At 42.6% G+C, this 18,829-nt stretch overlaps 2 protein-coding genes across 5 annotated transcripts in view; one reads left to right on the top strand and one right to left on the bottom strand.

The window, feature by feature from the left end:
• zer1 (zyg-11 related, cell cycle regulator) overlaps window positions 1–4,639 on the bottom strand; it is a 17,215-nt gene extending 12,576 nt beyond the window's left edge. Inside the window, exons 1-5 of one of the 3 annotated variants that reach the window (XM_080841570.1) lie at window positions 4,510–4,639; window positions 3,126–3,431; window positions 2,628–2,778; window positions 555–779; window positions 44–273 (exon numbers count right to left, since the gene is read on the bottom strand). In XM_080841570.1, the coding sequence (XP_080697696.1) occupies window positions 44–273; window positions 555–779; window positions 2,628–2,778; window positions 3,126–3,292 (773 nt within the window). In that variant the 5' untranslated portion in view covers window positions 3,293–3,431; window positions 4,510–4,639. Of the gene's footprint in view, window positions 1–43; window positions 274–554; window positions 780–2,627; window positions 2,779–3,125; window positions 3,432–4,499 lie in introns of all 3 variants that reach the window. The other 2 variants (XM_080841571.1, XM_080841572.1) reach the window with 2 other exon arrangements.
• A 1,371-nt stretch (window positions 4,640–6,010) lies between these two features.
• tbc1d13 (TBC1 domain family, member 13) lies at window positions 6,011–18,109 on the top strand (the record flags this gene model as incomplete). Of its 2 annotated transcripts, none has more annotated exons than XM_080842001.1 (12): window positions 6,011–6,033; window positions 8,410–8,483; window positions 8,621–8,661; window positions 9,063–9,124; window positions 10,011–10,110; window positions 10,835–10,917; window positions 11,876–12,035; window positions 13,984–14,194; window positions 16,826–16,989; window positions 17,196–17,356; window positions 17,626–17,683; window positions 17,986–18,109. In XM_080842001.1, 12 exons carry the CDS (start codon window positions 6,011–6,013, stop codon window positions 18,049–18,051), a joined length of 1,203 nt encoding a protein of 400 aa, XP_080698127.1. In that variant the 3' UTR covers window positions 18,052–18,109. The 2 variants fall into 2 exon arrangements, with proteins under 2 accessions (XP_080698127.1, XP_080698126.1); XM_080842000.1 differs by lacking the exon at window positions 6,011–6,033 and adding an exon at window positions 6,413–6,468.
• Window positions 18,110–18,829: the final 720 nt, after the last annotated feature.

Raw genomic sequence — 18,829 nt, 5'->3', positions numbered from 1 at the left:
AGACAGACAGAGAGACAGAAAGACAGACAGGCAGACAGCTCACCGTAGCTGGCTCATCTGTACCACCGTGCTAATGAGCTCGTCCGTGAGGTCCACGTTGTAGAGCACCAACGAGGCCAGCCGGTCCTTCCACTGGGCCAGGAAGGCAGCGCGGGGGAGGTGCATGCTGGACAGGTCCAGGGAGGTGAGGGAGGGCAGGGGCTTGAGCAGGGCCTCCGCGTCCACCTCCTCCGGGAGCCCACCCAGGTTCAGCAGCCGCAGCCGGTTGAAGCCCTACGGAGAGGATTAGGTTATGTAACAATAATGCGACAATTTCTCATGGGTCTAAGTGCAGAAAGCTCCTGGGTAATCTCCTAGTTTTTCTACGTTTTTAGGCTCTAGACATAGCTCAGAAAGCATAATGATTTCGGACATAATAGTGGTGATTTAGTCTCTCTATTAAGTTAAACAGGACTTTGCCATATCATTGCATTAAATAGTTAGCGAGCATTAAAAACCCCACTCTTAATGTCATACCTTGCAAACCACAATGTACAGCAGAGTGCACCCCTTACCTGAAAGCTGAAATTGTTGTCCAGCGCAAACCTGGCTGGCCTGTCGTCCTCTTCGTCCTCGTCATCTTCCTCTGCGCAGGCGAGCGGAGCGCCGCCCTTCCTGTAGAAGATGTTAGTGCAGCCGAAGAGGCTGAGGGACACCAGGGTTTGCCGGAAGCTGGTTAGCGCCCGCAGGCTACGCGCCGACAGGCTGTTGCAGTAGGTCAGGTGCAGCTCGATGAGGTCCTGCCAATGTGGAGAAACGTGTCAGCAGTGTGTGTGTGTGTGTGTGTGCGTGTTGTGTCTATGTTGCATTTCTGTTTGGAGAAACGTGTCAGCCAGCCAGAGGGGACACTCCTGACACCCCACTGAAAAAGTCCTCTCTATGGCAGAGGTGGTGTAGACAGACACACACACTCTGAAATCCACCTCTGCATTTAACCCATCCAGGGAAGTGGCACACACACACAGTGAAGTGAGGTAACACACTAACCCGGAGCAGTGAGCTGCCTTTGGCGGCGCCCGGGGAGCAGTGATCGGGGTTACATGGTGCAAAACAATGCCAATGCCAAAGTAACAGGCACCATTCAAGTGCTGATATGGTGCGTAACCTACTTATCCCGACAGCTGGCCTGCTTTAAAGTATCAGAAAAACAACTTAACCGGGGGTAAAGCGTGATTTCAAAGTCAGCTGAGAGAGAAGCACAGGACAAACTAATGCTTTCTGGGAAAAGCACTGGCCACACAGCCAATGAAACTGTAGAGAACTAGAGAAAATAGATATACGTATCTGTCAATCATTTTCTGTGATTGATGATACAGAAAAACATCAAATTGTTTTCTCCCCAGTTAACAATAAGACAACCTCTACATTAAGATATTCACCATATTTGACCTGTGTTTGGGGTGTTTTCTGACTTGCCTTTGTGACTTGACATAGAAACCACCAGAGCTAATGTGGCAGCTCTTCCTTCTTTTTTTATCACTTAGATTTTTATTGAATTTACAGAGCTACAATAGAACACAGAAAAGAAGAAAGGAGAACAGAAGAGAGAAACAAAAAACAAACAAAAAATAACATAAAAAAACATACAACTTGTGGGATAGTACATTGGTAGATAAAAATTACAAATTTTAGTATGTGCCTTGTAAACTTAGATAAAGTGTCCACTTCTGCCACCTCTTTACAAGCAAGTCTTGCCTCAACTCTAGCATATGAGTTAACCCCTCCATTGTGTAAAGTTATTTTATGGTGTCCATCCACTGATTCTGGGAAGGAGAATCAGATTTATACCAGTAGCTCCTCGTTCTTAAGATGTTTTAATTATTACATAACAGTTGCAGGTCGTATCAGTGCTTTATTAGGGGTCAGAGTCCACTCCCTGCCAGTAAGTAAGGAATGTTAAGAGTGCCGACTTTCTCCCCCCCCCCCCCCCCCCCTCTTCCCCCCTCCCCCCAGCAAGGACCGGGGCCAGATCATCCAACACATCCTTACTCAGGCACCGGCCTAATGAACCAGCCATGGCACTTAAAGAGGCCAATTGACATTTCAGAGCCGCGTGTCTTAACATGTATGTGCCTGACAATATGAGTCTGAGCCCTATGTTGAAGGTGCCTGTTTCTGTAAATGAGTGTTTTAGTGTATAAGGCGTTAATTAGTTGAATTGAGGAAAAGTACAAATGTGCATAAGTAAGTGTATGCAGACACCTGTGGAGACTGATGCTAATTAATTATTAAATACGGCAGATAGAAAATATGGGCAATTCGACTCCTTGATGGTGGACAGAAATAACTCTCAATACCTGTCAATAAGTCACAACTACACATACACTCAGACAGTAAGGGTATAGATATCTTTCACATAAACCCATATGTTTACCAAAAGAATTTAGACAAACCGATACAATGGTTATAAAGCTGATGAGCTCTGGAACGCTCCATGAGAAGCGAACACCCCCTGCCCTCAGGCACTGCAGGGCCACGCTCAGATCTCCTACTGGCCTGCTATTCCATCTGCTTGTCCTCTACCTTTGACAGATGTCCAGTTTCAGACTCCCCACCCCCCCCCCCCCACCTCCCCTTGTCCACTCTACCTGTTTCCCAATGGCCTCCAGGTCCTTGTCTCGCACCAGGTCCTCCCTCAGCTGCACCCGAGTCAGCCTGGTGCTGCGTGGATCTGAGAAGAGCTGGAAGAAGCCGTCCTGCGGCTCAAAGTTGCTGTCTGTGTGGACCAGCTCTACATACCTAGACCAGAGGAGAAAAAAATACATTTACATTTAGTAATTTAGCAGACGCTTTTGTCCAAAGCGACGTACAAGGGAGAACAGTCAAGCTAAGAGCAATAAAACCTGGTGTAACAATAAATACAGTTTGTTTTTTTTTGTCACTGTCAAGTGCAAGTTAAGCCAAGGTGCCAGGTATACACAGGTATTAACACAAAGGTATAATGGTATAAAATGTGGAGGGGAACACAAATCAGATACTTTAGCGGATGCCTTATTTTTGAAGTGCAAATTATGTTTTTTACAAGAAAAAAAACTCCAGCAAACCGCCCACACCCACTATTCCCAGCTAGTGAGCCTTAAACCTACGCGTTAACCAGCTTGTCACAGATTTCACTGGGAAGAAAGACATCTGGGCGCAGGGTGAGCTTGTTCCTGTCCCCCAGGTAGCACATCGTCCGCCTCAGGTTGCGCAAACAGAAGGCAGTGCACAGAGCCATCAGGCTGTCCGGGTTGTCCCCCGCTTTGGCCGCCATGGCCGCTTCCCTGCTTTCTCTCTGGTCTGGAACCTGGACGAGACAGGGGGACTTCTGGGGTGTCCTCAGGCAGTAGTCATTGAGCCACTACTGGATACTGCCAAAAAAAAACTGCCAGAGTCTATCAATCCAAAGAGACCTACAGATTAAAATACACAACTCAAATGAATTAGTTTGAACGAAAAAAGTAATTTTTTCCCAAAAACTGTCATGATGTGATGTAAATAATGAGCCATTATAAAGACCTAAATATTTTGCAATTCAACTAAAGCAGTTTATTACAATAATACAGTTTCGAACACAACGAATACCTCACTAAAAACAATAGCCCTGTAGCGCAATTGATGAAGTGGTGTTAATACATTATTTTGACGTAAAGTTAGTAAATTCTCGAAACCAACTAATAACTGAAACACTGTCGACAATACGATTGCCATGTCAGTCTCTGCCGATCTTAAACTAATTGAGCAATTTGCTGCTTAACAACTTATACACTCGCATGATCATGGCTATTATGGCGAGGTCTTCTGGATGCACTATTGACAAAGTCTTCAGGTCGTTATTACACAATTACAAACTGTTTGTCGTAATGTTAACTTACGCTTTAGCTAGCCCTAGCTGTGTAGTAAGAGAAAACGAAATAATGTCGCTGTGAAATACTATTCACAGACTCTAAACTACAAAATCTCAGAACATATTGCTAATTGCAGGCAAACACATTGTTTTTCTACATAAGGTTAAAGAGATACATCAGTGATGGAAAGAAAAGATGACAAAGATGACAAAATGTTACGCAGTTGAGCCTTACCAAAGCAATAATAGCAAGCTAGCTATCGCTAGCTTGTTAGCTGGTCAGAATTAGATAAGCTGTCAACTAAGATGTTTTGCTGCTAAGAAATATTCGTTAACAATATGCCAACAAAGCACTAACTGTGTCAAGCTATATAAACTGCAGAAGTGACAGAATTCACTCATGCCAACCTCCTCACATACTCTGAACCCGGTTCATATTAACGGCATAAACTTAGCTTCCCAGTTAGCCTTACAGTTCGCGAGAGCTGCTTCTCGATTCTCAATTTGTTAGCTTGGGCTACGATTAGCATGCTAGATACCTAACTAGCCAGCCTCCTAGTGTGTAATAATCTCAGAAGAACTATCGGATAGCACTGATATTTGACATCACCGATCATGCAAACAGTAACCATACCTTTCCGTACCTTAATATTGTCCACTGCCGACACTGTAAGACCATACAATTAAATTTAAATATGTTGACACTTAATGATCTCTTTATTATTTTTGGTTTCGCCCCTGATGTCAACAAAACAGCCTCGACTTCCGGTTCACCTGTACATCACATAATTGCTTCCTCCTTCAGGGGAGGAGTTGGTAGATGAGTAATGTTTCTTAAATCAGTGAGTAGCATGTCATTGGTCAGTAGGGCATAGTCATTGTTCAAATTAATTCATCATTCAAACATTCTTTTACCCGTTTATGCTCATTTTAGCAATCCACTTAAAACAAGTGGAATGCCACAGGTTAAGTATAGACACATGAAGCAATGAAGAAGACACTTATGCTGTAGAATATTTCTAAAGGCTACATAGGTTATTTGTCTATTAAAATGAATGAATTGAATCAAAACTTAACAAAAACATTTTGCTTGCACTCAACCCCTATAGGCTACAGCAAAACTTGGTAGAGAACCCTTTTACTGCAATGAAAGAAGTCTTTTGAAGTTAGGCAGTATCAGTTGTGCACATGTATTTAGTGAGTCTCTTCCTCACTTAAGCATATGAATCACCTTGTGTCTTCAATATTCATAACCTGGCCAATGACCACCAGACAGTAATACTTTTATATCCAGAAGGAGATCTCTACTTTAACCACTCATAGTTCCTAATTAGGATCAGTTTAATTAGTGGGACCATCATTTGTAAACAATTTGTCATTTGCCTAAATCTGGAACCCAAAACATCAAGGGTGTGAGTACTAATGCAAGTAGTATATTCAAGTTTTAATACATTTATTTTTATTGTTAACATACAATAAATAATAAACAATGAAACATGGGTAAAAACATGATCACATAAGTCAGGTGAGGGAATTAAATAAGACATCTGATAATATTAAAGCTAAACCTTAACACACAGTGCAACCAGAGAGAAACAACCCATAGGGTATGTCCTTTTATAAAAACAACCTCTCGCAGCTATATCCTATCTCTCTCATTTCAATTCCCCAAAAGAAAAACACTCCCTTGCTTCTCACTTGCATTCTGTCACCATCTATTACAGTTTTCAGATAGCTAAGGCACAAAGCCAAGGGGATGGACAAAAACTACAAAATATGCCCAATTCTGTGGATTCATCTTTTTATCACACACACCAATAGTATGATCAAGACTATTGTGGCTTCACCTTTTATTACTTTTGAACTTTCACAACTGAAAAACTGTTTTGAACTGAACTGTTTTTTTTTTTTTTTTTTCATTAAATTAAACGCACATCCACACTTCACTGTTTGGTGTAAAAGGTCAACTGCTTGTGAAAAAGGGCAGTTTGTTTAGTTGATCTCAAACAAGAGTTGCAGTAAGAGGCATCAGTGGTCCAATAATTAGCTTTATGTGAACTGAACGACTTCCCTGACAAGGCTGAATTGTTTCCCCATCGGACTATTATTATAGCAGCACCCGGGCGCTTCAGTAAGGAAGTCAACATGTCGACTTCGTACCGAAACAGGTGAGGCTACTTGTCGCAGAATGACATTCAGAACAAATGTAGGCTTCTGATTATGAAAGTGCAAAGAAAGATTGTCCGTTGATTTTTAACCAAACACAGAATGTGTATGATCGTTAGTTTTTACGTTGTATTGTACTGGGATTATGCAGCGCACACACACGGACGCTCACTATCCGTTGTCTCGATGAAATGCAATGCAATGCAATGTGGGTAGCTAGCCAGCGTTAGATTATGTTTAACGCAGCTAGGTCCTTGATGAATTGATCGTGCATTAAGCTAAAATTTCCAAAGCTAAAAGGACGGTGTTTTCTTGTTGATCGTGTGTCTTCTCAGGTTCAGTTATTGTTAGGGACCTAGCTATGACAATGCCGCTATCTACATGGGTCCATTAAATGTCAAGCTGTTTGCAATATTTTCTCAAAATCGATTTGTCTTGTGATATGTCTTATTACCATCTTTATGACATCAAATTCATTCAGTGATAGCTCATCTATGCTCACAGTTTGAGGGCATTATATGTCATATCTCAATCGTAGCATTTGAGAGTTAACCCAAAGCTGCTGAAATGTCGTTAACTTCCATAACTTTTCGTGGGTAGCCTACTTGCTAAACGTTAAGCGGAGAAAGTCTCCGCATATCCAAACTTTGATTCAGTGGCGAAAAATGCAGAACTGGTGCCACCTCAAATTGTCCTCAAATTGAATTAGCTTGTTTCGCTTGCAGACAAGTCCGCATTCTCTGCTGATCACATTATCAAGACTGCAAACCGTCTGTGTTAAAACAGTCATACCTACATTATGCAAATACGCGATGGAATATATACCTTCATTAGAGAAACAATATTATCATTTGTAGGCCAGGGGCATTTTCGGTGAATTGTTACTTTGCTCAGTTACCTCTCGAGGAACAAATTTGGTTTACGGTAACTCTGAAGCTATCTCTCCTCTCCTCTATAAGCCTAGTTTTGGATAGAAATAGTACGACTGGTAGGCATAATACAAGTTTATTAACAACGGTTGGTTTAAGTCCAATCCTCATCGATGTTCAGCATGGAGAGGGAGTCATCAGTGTTAAAATAGAACAACTTTTCTGCGCTGTTGTGGTTCATTTTACCATAGACAATTATGATTGAGTCTTTCCCTGTCCGCCAGAGAATGAGGTCCAACATCTTGCTGATCCTATGCAGTTTCTAAATGTACCAAAAACAGGATGTCGTGGTAGCGTTTGAGGAAAGAGTTGTCATTACTGGGGATGTGCTCCGTACGACACAAGCGTTGCACCAGGACTGTAACATCATAATCAGTTTTCTTTGTAGCCAGCTAAACATTTTACTTTGGATCGGCCCCAAGGAATCTGACCATGGCTGCCTTCAATGGCTACACAGTACCAATGCTGCCTGCTTCTAGACATCCGTGTATATTTCTGGGAATCAAATCGGTTGTCCTGTGCGGGGGGAAATGACCTCATCACTGTGTCTTGTGATCTTCTTGGACAGTCAGCTGACTGAGAGTATAGAACCGTTATTGATGATCAGCCCCTTTTCCTAAATTTCCCTCAGGATTTATAAAGTCTCTCTCTATCCATCTATCTTTCTTGTCCTATTCTCTATAGAGATGAACCATAGTGGCCAAAATTGCTTGATAGAGGTGCAGTTTTCAAGCAACTGCATAATGAGAAAAAAGTGACGCCTATTAAAGTTTTTTCCTGAAGCTCCCTGTAGAGGCAAGACGCCTTGTGATGCTGTTCTAGAGCACAAACTGACATTAACTCTGTTTATGCCTGAGACTTCACTAGGTATGCGTATATCTCTCCGAAGACATTTATCTCAACCCTAGTGTTTCTAACATTGTGTCAGTAGCCTTTTTCCTGTTTGGAGTGACAGCAGTACAATGAGGAAGCATTTAAAGCATTAGGAATGAAGAAACATTAAAAAAAACAAAAGTGCCATACAGAGATTTAAGAGCTTGATGCTCGAAACATTACTGGTGTGTTGAAACAAATTACATATATTTGGTCTTCCCTTCATAGACATCTATCTTTATCTAGACCTATATTTGTCGAACTTGAGAAGTGCAATAAAACTTGCTCAAGCCGTATCCCTGTGTGTGGAGTATCCATGGAGTTAAATCCCCCCTCACTCTTCATGAGTTCATCTACAAGGCTTACAGGTTACTCTGCAGGTGCTATACCCCACACTTCTGAGCTAAATCCATTTTAATACCCCAATACTGTAAATATGCAGAGTGTGTGGAAAGTGATTTGGACAATCTCTATGGACACGCTGCAGGCGTCCATTTCAGAAACGTCTTTTTAAAAAAAAAAAAAATTGTTATTGAGAGTTATTTTTGTAATGTTGCTTTATCTTGGTATTTCAAGGATTCAGGAATTCAAGGTAGCCTTGGAGGAGGAAAAGATCAACCTGAAGGCGCTGCGTGACCTCTGCTTTAGTGGTAAGTCATTTTGGGGGCTTCTATCCTGCACAGGCTGCAGAGGATTTCATTTGCCTTCAGGAACCTGGATGTGGTCAGATTTGTGACTGAAAAAGTATTAAGATAGTCTGCTGCAATAACAGCTCTTCTTTTTTCAGGAATCCCTTTTGAAGGAGGAATCCGTGCTCAGTGCTGGAAGGTAAATTAATGTCGAGAGGCTGCATGATTACATTTGACCATTTCCCAAAGGCTTTCAATGCAGTATATTTCTGTGTAGTTGTAGTCTAAACTGCCAGTGAAATTAAATATCATGCAACAGGGGAGGACAGAGGTGCTTGAGAAATGATTGAGGATGGATGTCTGATGTTGAAGCGGGGTCGTGACAGGCACGGGATCGAAAGACTATTTCAGTCTGGCTCAGCATTATGGCTTGTGTGTCAGTGTGTGCTGTGTTGGACTTGAGACTCAAAGAGAGACTTGTCGTGCATCTTGCTCGAGGCTTATGATAGTCTCGTGATGGGCAATTTTTAACGTGCCATTCAAGTTAACTTCAGAGAGGTGTGCGCAGAATTAAAAAAACACTTATCTTTTAACCCTCAGGTCCTGTTAAACTATCTGCCCCCGGACCAGTCATTATGGGAGTCCTTCTTGAAGAAACAGAGGTAAACCTGCACTGAGATCAGATAACTTTAGTAGCAATGGGGGCGTGGAGCTTCTCAGTGTGTTTGCACTGCCATTGGTTCCCCGCCTCAGCTTTGATCAGCTGACCCTCTGGAGTTTGGCCAAGGCTTTCATTCTCCACCGTAGATTCTGCTGATGCTGTTGTTGCTTTGGGGCCCGACTGGTTTAAAATGCTTTTGCTCTCTCACTCACACACTCACTCAGATACACACACACATACACACACACACACACACACACACACACACACACACACACACACACAGACACACACACACACACACACAGACACAGCACACAACAGAAACACTTACACTGATACACACACACACACACACACACACATACAGACAGACAGAGCACACAACAGAAACACACACACACACACACACACACACACACAAACAGACACAAACAGACAGACAGACCCACACACACACACACACACAGACACAGATACACACATACACACAGACATACACACAAAGACACACACATTCACACACAAACACACACACACACTCAAACTCCCAGTTTAAACTCACGGAAGCCTGGTGCTGATGAGTCATGGTTGGCTGCACGAGGAATTTGGCTTGTTAAATTATTCAGCATTACCCACAGTCCCCCCTGGGCCGCCTTCGTTACCCACAATCCTCCCTGGGCCGCACTCCTTTTAATTTAGCTCTGAAATGACTCATCAGGGTCGGATGACAGCGAACAGCTTATTTGTGTGCTGTACACCCATATCAAATATCCTCGACACAGGCCCCTTGGTGTTCGTTCACTTCTATGTTTTGCTAGCTTTGTTGGCCCTCTTGGAGAGAGTCTCAGTGCTGGGTGATAGTCAAGTGTATCCTGTCTGCGCAGGGAGCTGTACACCCAGTTTCTGAAGGAGATGATCATCCAGCCAGGCATCGCCAAGGCCAACCTGGGGCTGTCCCGAGAGGACGTGACACTGGAGGACCACGTAAGTCCATGCCCCACCCCTCACCCCCCAACCCCCACCACTCACCCCGCACCCCTCACCCCCCACCCCTCACCCCCCCCCCCCCCCTATACCAACAATAGGAAACACAAGATGCAGCATAGTCTAGAGTCTAGATGGTTGTTTCTTTGCTTTGACACATTTATGACGTGATTACTTGAGGTCATTAGTGGCTTATCTTCTTGACCGATGTTTCTACCCCTCTCCCTTCTATGACTACTTTTCTCTCTCTCTCTCTCTCCCTCTATCTCTATCTCTCTCTCTCTATCTCTTTATCTTTCTCTCTCTCTCACCCCCTTATTGTGGAATGTACCCACTGACAGGTGGTGTTTTAGGTTGTGCAGCGACGGAGTAGTATAGGAGTACGGAGTAGATACATGCAAAGAAAGTGTAGTGTAGTGCATCTAAGCTACTGGTTTCACCGTCTATTCCGTGACATTGAGGTTATTGCTATACGTATGTATAGCGCAGATATCGGCTAAGCCATCGAATGACCTATTACCTTTCATGCTGATGCATTGAATCAGGATACCAACATAGTCTAGACGGTTGTTTCTTTGCTTTGACATATTTATGACGTGATTGCTTGCTTGAGGTCATTTGTGGCTAATCTTGACTGATGATGTCTACCCCTCTTTCTCCTATGACTTTCTCTGTATCTCTCTCTCTCTCTCTCTCTCTCTCTCTCTCTCTCTCTCTCTCTCAGCCTCTAAATCCAAACCCTGACAGCCGATGGAACAACTACTTCAAAGACAACGAGGTTCTGCTGCAGATCGATAAAGATGTCAGGTTGGTTTCAGACACACCAAAGGAGCTCTGGTTTTCCTTTGATATCCAAAGGAGCGTTCTCTCCCCTAATGGCTTTTTTTAACACCGCAGGCATGCGTTATTAAAGAGTTCTCAAAGGTAGAAGGTTGGAAAATTGTGTTTTTCACATGGTTGAATTTTTTGCAGACTTTTGATGATGGGGCTAGGTGTATATGGTCTTATATAATTATTATGATAGTTAAGCAGGATCACTTCTGTAAAGCCATGACAATTTCGTCAGGAATTCTGGTTTATATCTGTTCTTCCTGATTTATCTAAAAAAACAATCACAATCTGACCTACCGAATTCATCACATACATGAATATTGGTCAGTAAGAGATTAAAGCCCATTTGGATGTAAAATGAATCCTAAAAACACAAAAAGGTCAAGTTAAAAAAGTAAAGAAAAGTGCCTTCATCTCCAAAAGCAGCCCAAATATTTGCCAGAGTATTTATGAACTGCATCGGTAACGGAATGGAATCATGAGTCACATGAGTCACACACACCAGCAGTGGTCATATTAACAAAAGTGACATTAACAATGACGTCAGTAGTTCATGGCCTACATTTTCCAACAATTATAATATAGTCTAATGGGTAGTTATATGTATTATGGTATTATAGTTAAATATATATATTGGTCAAATGCTCTTTAATGCATCTTTTACTAAGAGATGACATTCATTGATAATAGTCAGCCAGGTAGTGGTAATAGGACACCGTGGCCACGCATCACCAGAATGAGAATAACCTACATGACGATACGGTTGTTTTTGGAGACATAAATGACATCCTGCCACATCTGGGATTAAAAACATATGTAATAGTAAAAAACAAGATGGAGAAAACTTGTAGTTTTATGCCAGCATGACATCTCACTCAGTTATACATGTGTGTGTCTACAGTACTGTGCCTGTGTGTTATTGCGCCCCCTACAGGCGGCTGTATCCAGACATGGCCTTCTTCCAGAGGCCCACAGAGTACCCATGCCAGCTCATCCTCGACCCTCAGAACGATTACGAAACACTCCGGCGGCGCGTGGAGCAGACCACCCTCAAAGCTCAGACTGTGGACCGCAACCGCAGCGGAGTCACTAATGTGAGTGTGTGTGTTGGTGTGTGTGTGTGTGTGTGTGTGTGTTTTGAGGGAGCATTTCATTGGCTCAAAAAGCATCTATAAAAGGAGTTGTTGATGTGCTCTGTCTTCTGTTTGCCTCGGCCAATTTTCTCACAGTGATGGCCAGGTGAGTATAAGCGGTTGTGTGTGTGTGTGTGTGTGTGTGAGTGTGTTTGTGTGTGTGTGTTTTGGTTATGATGGAGTGGTCATTCATAAAATGAGTCATGAGTCAAGACCGGTGAGTACACATAGCCTGAGTGTTGATATTGAGTGCTGTGTTTGTTTAGAGTTTAAATGCTTTTGTATGAGTATAAAACGGTATGCCTCAGTGTATTATTCACGACCCAAGCTGACCAGCTTTCACTAATGCGAAAGGTTATCAATACTTAGTTTGTTTAGAAGAAATAACTAAACTGTTTTGCAAAAGTAATTTTTTTAGTGTTGTTAAACCCACAGAGGTTATAAAAGCTGCCGTTAGATTTCCCTAATGTAGCTAACCTAGCAGTCTTCACATCTTAACGGCTATTTCAGAAATGGCCGCTCTAAGACAAACTGTGAGGTTGTGTCAACTAATCAACAAACATAACCATCAGAGAGCCTGTTGGCCACTGGTGCATGTTAATTCATTTTAGGGTTTAGGACCTTCTTGCAACAAGTTCAAAGTTCAAAGTACTTTATTTGTCATTGCCACAAACACAACGAGACAGTAGAGGCAGCAACAGACTTCTTACACAGCTAAATAATAATAAATAACAAATAACAATAACAAAATATAACAAATTGCATTGTTGCATCGTTAGCATTGGTTACATTTATACAATTAATACAAAAAATTGTATAAGCCAAAGAAACATAGGTAGCAGGTACCGGTAAGGTAAACACCACCTTTATTAGTACGTAGGCTCCCTGGGAAGCAATTCACTGACAATGTTGTGACTTCCTTGCTCTGCCTACCTACAGTCTCTAGGAGCACATAAACTGCAGAGGCACAAAGATCCCTCGGTCCATATATATCAGTTATAGTGATACCATTATAATAGTGATGTTATGTTTGCCGTGCTCCAAGGTCTCACATAAGGCTCACCCAGGGGCACAGATAGCACTGGGGACGCGGGGGACATGTCCCCCCCAGATTCATAGTGACCCCGATCCGTCCCCCCCACTCTCCCTACGTACGGCGATAATCATCAGTTAATAACTCTGCACAGCTGATTAGGCGATGTTAGCGTCCCCCCCAGTTTAAAAATCCCATCTGCACCACTGGGCTCAGCACTCTCCGAGGTCTCACAGAAGGCCCACCTGTTGTTTTATTCCACCCACAGGCAGCTCACTGCTTCGGGTTAGTGTGTAACCTCACTTCACTGTGTGTGTGTCGCTTCCCTGGATGGGTTAAATGCAGAGATGGATGTCAGAGTGTGTGTGTCTACACCACCTCTGCCATAGAGAGGACTTTCTCTTTCACTTTCACTTCCGTCTTCCAGTCTTATTGGCTTAGAATTCCTGAGATCTGTGCTCTTCCTCATCATAGCCACCACCACCACCACCACCACCATCTTTACTCCCATCATTGTTGACAGGATGAGCCGTGTCTTAAAGGCGACCGAGGCAACATTAGAGGCTTGAGACTAGAAAAATAATCGTTCAATTGCTAGTCTTTTTTTACACGTAGTAAGTTTCAATAACTCCATACCATTACATATCGACATTCAAGGAGCAAAGATGAGACGTCGTTGTGTGGTGAGAACTGATAGAAAATAGCGCTGCCAGCGCCGCCGGTGGGGAGAGGCATTTTTTTTTTCAAATCTCCATTCCTCTGTGTTTCTGTATGCTCACCACTTTATGAAGTTTCTGTTGTTGGTAAACAGTGTGTTTTGTACAGGTATGATGTTCCCACTTTGTTGCTCATCTTTGACCCCCCTCCCCCCCACAGGTGAGCTCGCCAGGCAAGTCCCTCAACCTGTACCCATCTAATGAGTACGAGGTGCTGCCCAACGGCTGCGAGGCTCACTGGGAGGTGGTGGAGCGCATCCTGTTCATCTATGCCAAGCTCAACCCGGGCATCGCCTACGTGCAGGGCATGAACGAGATCGTCGGGCCCATCTACTACACCTTCGCCACGGACCCTAACGACGACTGGAAAGGTAAGGATGAAAATAATCCACCTTTTCATCTTAGCTTGAAGGTCTTCTTGGCTGAGACGTCCTTTAGTTCCTAAAAGTAGCACTTTATTATCTGAATATAAATATAGAAAATAACAGTCAAGGTGATTTATCCATGAATGTCCATAATGAATGAGCGAGCATAAGCATGTCGTACATGATAAACTTTGAACCCACTTTGAGTCTGAACCTGGCTATGAATGTGCGCGACTTGAAAGACACTAAGGCCAACCGTCATTGTTTTTTAAAGTAAAAGTTAGGCTAGTTCATACCTGAGGCAGATGTTATGGCGCATTCGAGACCACTCGGAACATCTGCCATGATATTCTTCGACTTTTTTTATTTATTTATTTTTACAAATGTCTTGTTTATTTTGACACATCATGCATATCCCCACACATTGAAAAAGGTTATAAACCTGTGATATAGTCAAGCGCTCTGTTAGGTTCGTTGCCATAGTGATAATGATGTCAAATTGATTAAATGACGCACTTCACTGAAGTCAGGGATACTTTAGTCGGAGCTCTGACTTCAAGTGGTGTTTTAGTGCAATTTTCCGAGTTCCGAGATATCCAAGTTCCAAGTGGTATTGATTGCCACATTATAGACGTTGTGTTAGACGTCAATAAGAGGTTTTCTTAACGCGAATATAGTGGGAACTCTGTTTAAAAGGGGCTTACTGCGTGTCCGTAATGAACCATTATAGACGCTGTGTTAAACGTCAGTCCTCCGCTACCGCAGTGCTGGTTTGCTGTCTACAAACACACACTGGGACAGCATTACACTGGCTTTGTTTGGTTAAATATAAACAAACAGAGACGGCATTACTGTGGCCTACTGTGTGTCCGTAATGAACCGATGCATCTCATGGAAGCTAATAAATCGTACATTTATGGTCCCTTCCACAATGACGGTTCAGAGTTCCTTTGGTTTTTGAAAGTTCCTTTTGCTTCCGAGCAGACCTGACGGGTATTCCAAGGTTTCCATGGTTTGGTACATTTTTCGGAGCAAAACACAAAGCCATAGGGCTCCTCTGTTAAGAGGTTTACCACTTACTCTGAGTTAACCTACCCCGGTTTGTCACTGAACCAAGGACTTGGAGTACCCCCCTGTAGTGGTCTGGTTCTGTTGCCCTCCTGTAGTGGTCTGGTTCTGTTACCCTCCTGTAGTGGTCTGGTTCTGTTACCCCCCTGTAGTGGTCTGGTTCTGGTTATGGTTCTGTTCCATTCTGTCATTGATGATTCAGGCCCAGTCTGTCCTGAGGGTGAGTGTGATGCCAAAAGTGTGTTGACCTCTGTTTGTTTCTATGATGATGGTAACGTGGATGTTGTAATTTAATCAAGTCCCATTGGAAGGGTCAGTCTATGGCCGGGCTGTCATACAAATCTTTCACTGGTTAACGCTGCCTGTAACCGTAGCACAGACCTGAGCATAGTCCACCCACAACATGATTCTGGAACTCTTTATCAGTATTTTAATTTTAAATTTGAATGGCATAGTCAAAATGGTGGTCATACTGCCCAGTGAAACTCGCAGAAAGAAGCATGTCAGCAAGCAGCCACACAGTAACAGAATGAGACCCACTGGAAGTGTTGATCTAACCGTGTTATCTTGACACTGCTCTATTTTACACCGAGTAAGACTGCGTGGTGTGAGTTAGTAAGACTGTGTGGTGTGAGGCGGTAAGGCTGCGTGACTCTTGTGTCTGGTTCCACCTACAGGACAAAAGGGGATTTGAGAGAAATGCCTTGTGCTGCGTCCTCACCAAAGTTCCTCTAGTGCTTTGGCCAAGTTAGGAAACTGCACTGTTCTCCCAAAGACATGAGTGTGCTTGAGATGTGACTTTAGGAAGTAACGTTGGTCATGCTTATGATTATATATAATGCTATGCATATGCATTTGGTATAACATACTTACATTATTTATATATATATATATATATATATATATTATATAATATAATATATTTGATGTAATATAGTATATTTTTAGACATGCTCATTTAAATGTTGAATATTTATGAATCATGAGGTGTTCGTTGACTCACTCATCCCTCCCGAATAATCCTGGATGTGAGCTGAGATTCAGCATAGGCAGCACACCTTAAGGATAAGACAATTGGTGCCTAGAGAAGCGCTATATAAGTTTAAAGTATTATTATTAATATTACATATGTTTAAAATAATATTCATCACGTATTCATGTATCACTTGTATTCACTTATCATATATTAATACGCCTGTGCTACAAGTCCAATATCTTATGGCCTATATCATATATTTCTCATTACCACTCACCTCCTGTGTGAACCCACTCTGTATGTATGTATGTATGTATGTATCAGTGGACCTCTCAAAACCTCATATTTGTCTCTTTCTTATGTCGTGTGTCTGCTTAGTTGCTTTCTTGGAGGGGTGCTGTGTGCTAATAGATTACTTCATGATATACAGTACTTTACAGAACAGTAAATATGGAGTAATATGGTTTCCAGCCAGTACTGTACAGAAATTTAAATTAATGTTTTCTAAATGGGGTGATTCAGAAGTGTGCTAATTGAATGTGTTTTTGTGTTGTTTGTTCTTTTTTTTTTTCTTTTTTTTTCCGAATGAACAGAACATGCTGAGGCCGACACCTTCTTCTGTTTCACCAACCTGATGTCGGAGAACCGAGACATGTTCATCAAGAGCCTGGACGACTCTCAGCTCGGCATCACCTACAAGATGGAGAGCGTCTTCTCCATGCTCAAAGAGAAGGACATGGACCTCTACCTTAAGCTGGTGAGCCGCTAGTTTCTGTGGCATTTTACCTATGGGCCTCAGATGGATATATATCCTTAAACAAATACACATCAGCAGTCTTCCCCAGAACCTATTGAATCACAAGCACAAAAGACAAACTATGTACAATCTACACTTTTGGAATAATTTGATAATATTATATATCTCTCTCTCCCTTCTTCTGTTTTGTTCTCTGGTTCCCACAGCAAGAGCAGAACATCAAGCCTCAGTACTTCACCTTCCGCTGGCTGACGCTGCTTCTGTCTCAGGAGTTCCTGCTTCCTGACGTGATCCGCATCTGGGACACGCTCTTCTCCGACCAGGACCGCTTCCACTTCCTCATACTCGTCTGCTGTGCCATGCTCACGTAAGATGGCCCCCCACCACTCATACTCGCTAATGAGAATTATTATATTTTCAAATGTATTGTCTTCTAATATCTTTTGTTTCAAAAATTAGAAATAATGAGTTAATTATATAGTTGGGATTCAACAGGAGTTAGGGATAAATTAGACATCCTGTCATAAATGTCTTGAATGCAAACCTACTGCAAATCTATATCCAGTGCAGGTATTGCACAAAGTACAAAAGCTACCTGGCATTTACTTACACAATCTGATTGCGTGCCATTTTTAGGTTGATCCGAGATCAGTTGTTGGCGGGAGACTTTACAATAAACATGAGACTACTGCAGGTAGGCTGATTCTTTATATTGTCTATTATATTGTGATTAACCGTTGAATGAACGCATTACGAATGAAGTACAGTGTGAGGTTGGATGTTCGTTCGTAATGAACCCTTTTTTTGATCATATTGTGATTAACCGTTGAATGAACACATTATGAATCAAATACAGTGTGAGGTTGGATGTTCGTTCGTTCGTAATGAACCCTTTGTGTTGGTCTGGTCTGTTTGAGGTATGTCGTGTGAGGCCTGTCTTGTAGATTGTGCAGAGGCCAGGGATGCTGAGTGATCTAATTTGACGTTCTCTTGCAGGATTATCCCATATCTGACGTGCACACCATCCTCACTAAGGCCAAGGAGCTTCAGGATGAATCATAGCCATGACGGTGACCTTTGACCTCCCACCTCCACTGATCTGCCTGCACAGAGAATGGATGCAGGGGTGGGGTGGGGTGGGTGGGGGGGGGGGGGGGGGAGGAGCGAGGTTACCATGGAAACTGGTAACCTGGATGGCAACAGTGCCCTGTCACACCCTGGAAGGAAGAGAGGAGGATGCCACCATTTGCCGTGCATTGTGGGAGAAAACAATACAACAAACGAACAAACAAACAAACAAACAAACAAAGAAAAATCATGATGCTATATACGCCTTACCCTCACAGTTGCCACTCTCCCTGCCAGATCGTGTGTGGGCTTGAGCTATTTATTGTTGCACTGAACACTTGAAAAAACCAACACACACACAAAGCAGAAGAAACTACAGAGAAACGTGCAGGAAACAGTATCATGTTGAACAGTATGAAAACACTCCGACTTGTTCGTCTTTTTTTCCTTTTTAACTATCAGAAGGTTTTACTTGCTTCTCAACCTCTCTTTGTACGAGGGAGGATGATTTATGTGTTTTACTTCACATATATTACTTTGTGTTTATAACGTTTTACTGTGGACTTTATACAAAGGAATTGAGTACTCTGATTTTGAAGATGGGACAACTTGTATTGAAGTAGAGTTGGTCTCGTACACTTGGTCTGCGAGCGCCTTGGCACCTTGGTGTCTCCAGCGTATCTGAGTTTGAGATCATAGGAGGAGTATAAGTGCTCTTCCCTTTGGTTTTAAGGGAATGTAGATCGGGCCGTTGAAAATCCAATCCAAAGGT

Source organism: Sprattus sprattus, assembly GCF_963457725.1.
Source record: "Sprattus sprattus genome assembly, chromosome: 7".
NCBI classification, from domain to species: domain Eukaryota; kingdom Metazoa; phylum Chordata; class Actinopteri; order Clupeiformes; family Clupeidae; genus Sprattus; species Sprattus sprattus.
This window is presented reverse-complemented; position numbering and strand designations above follow the sequence as displayed.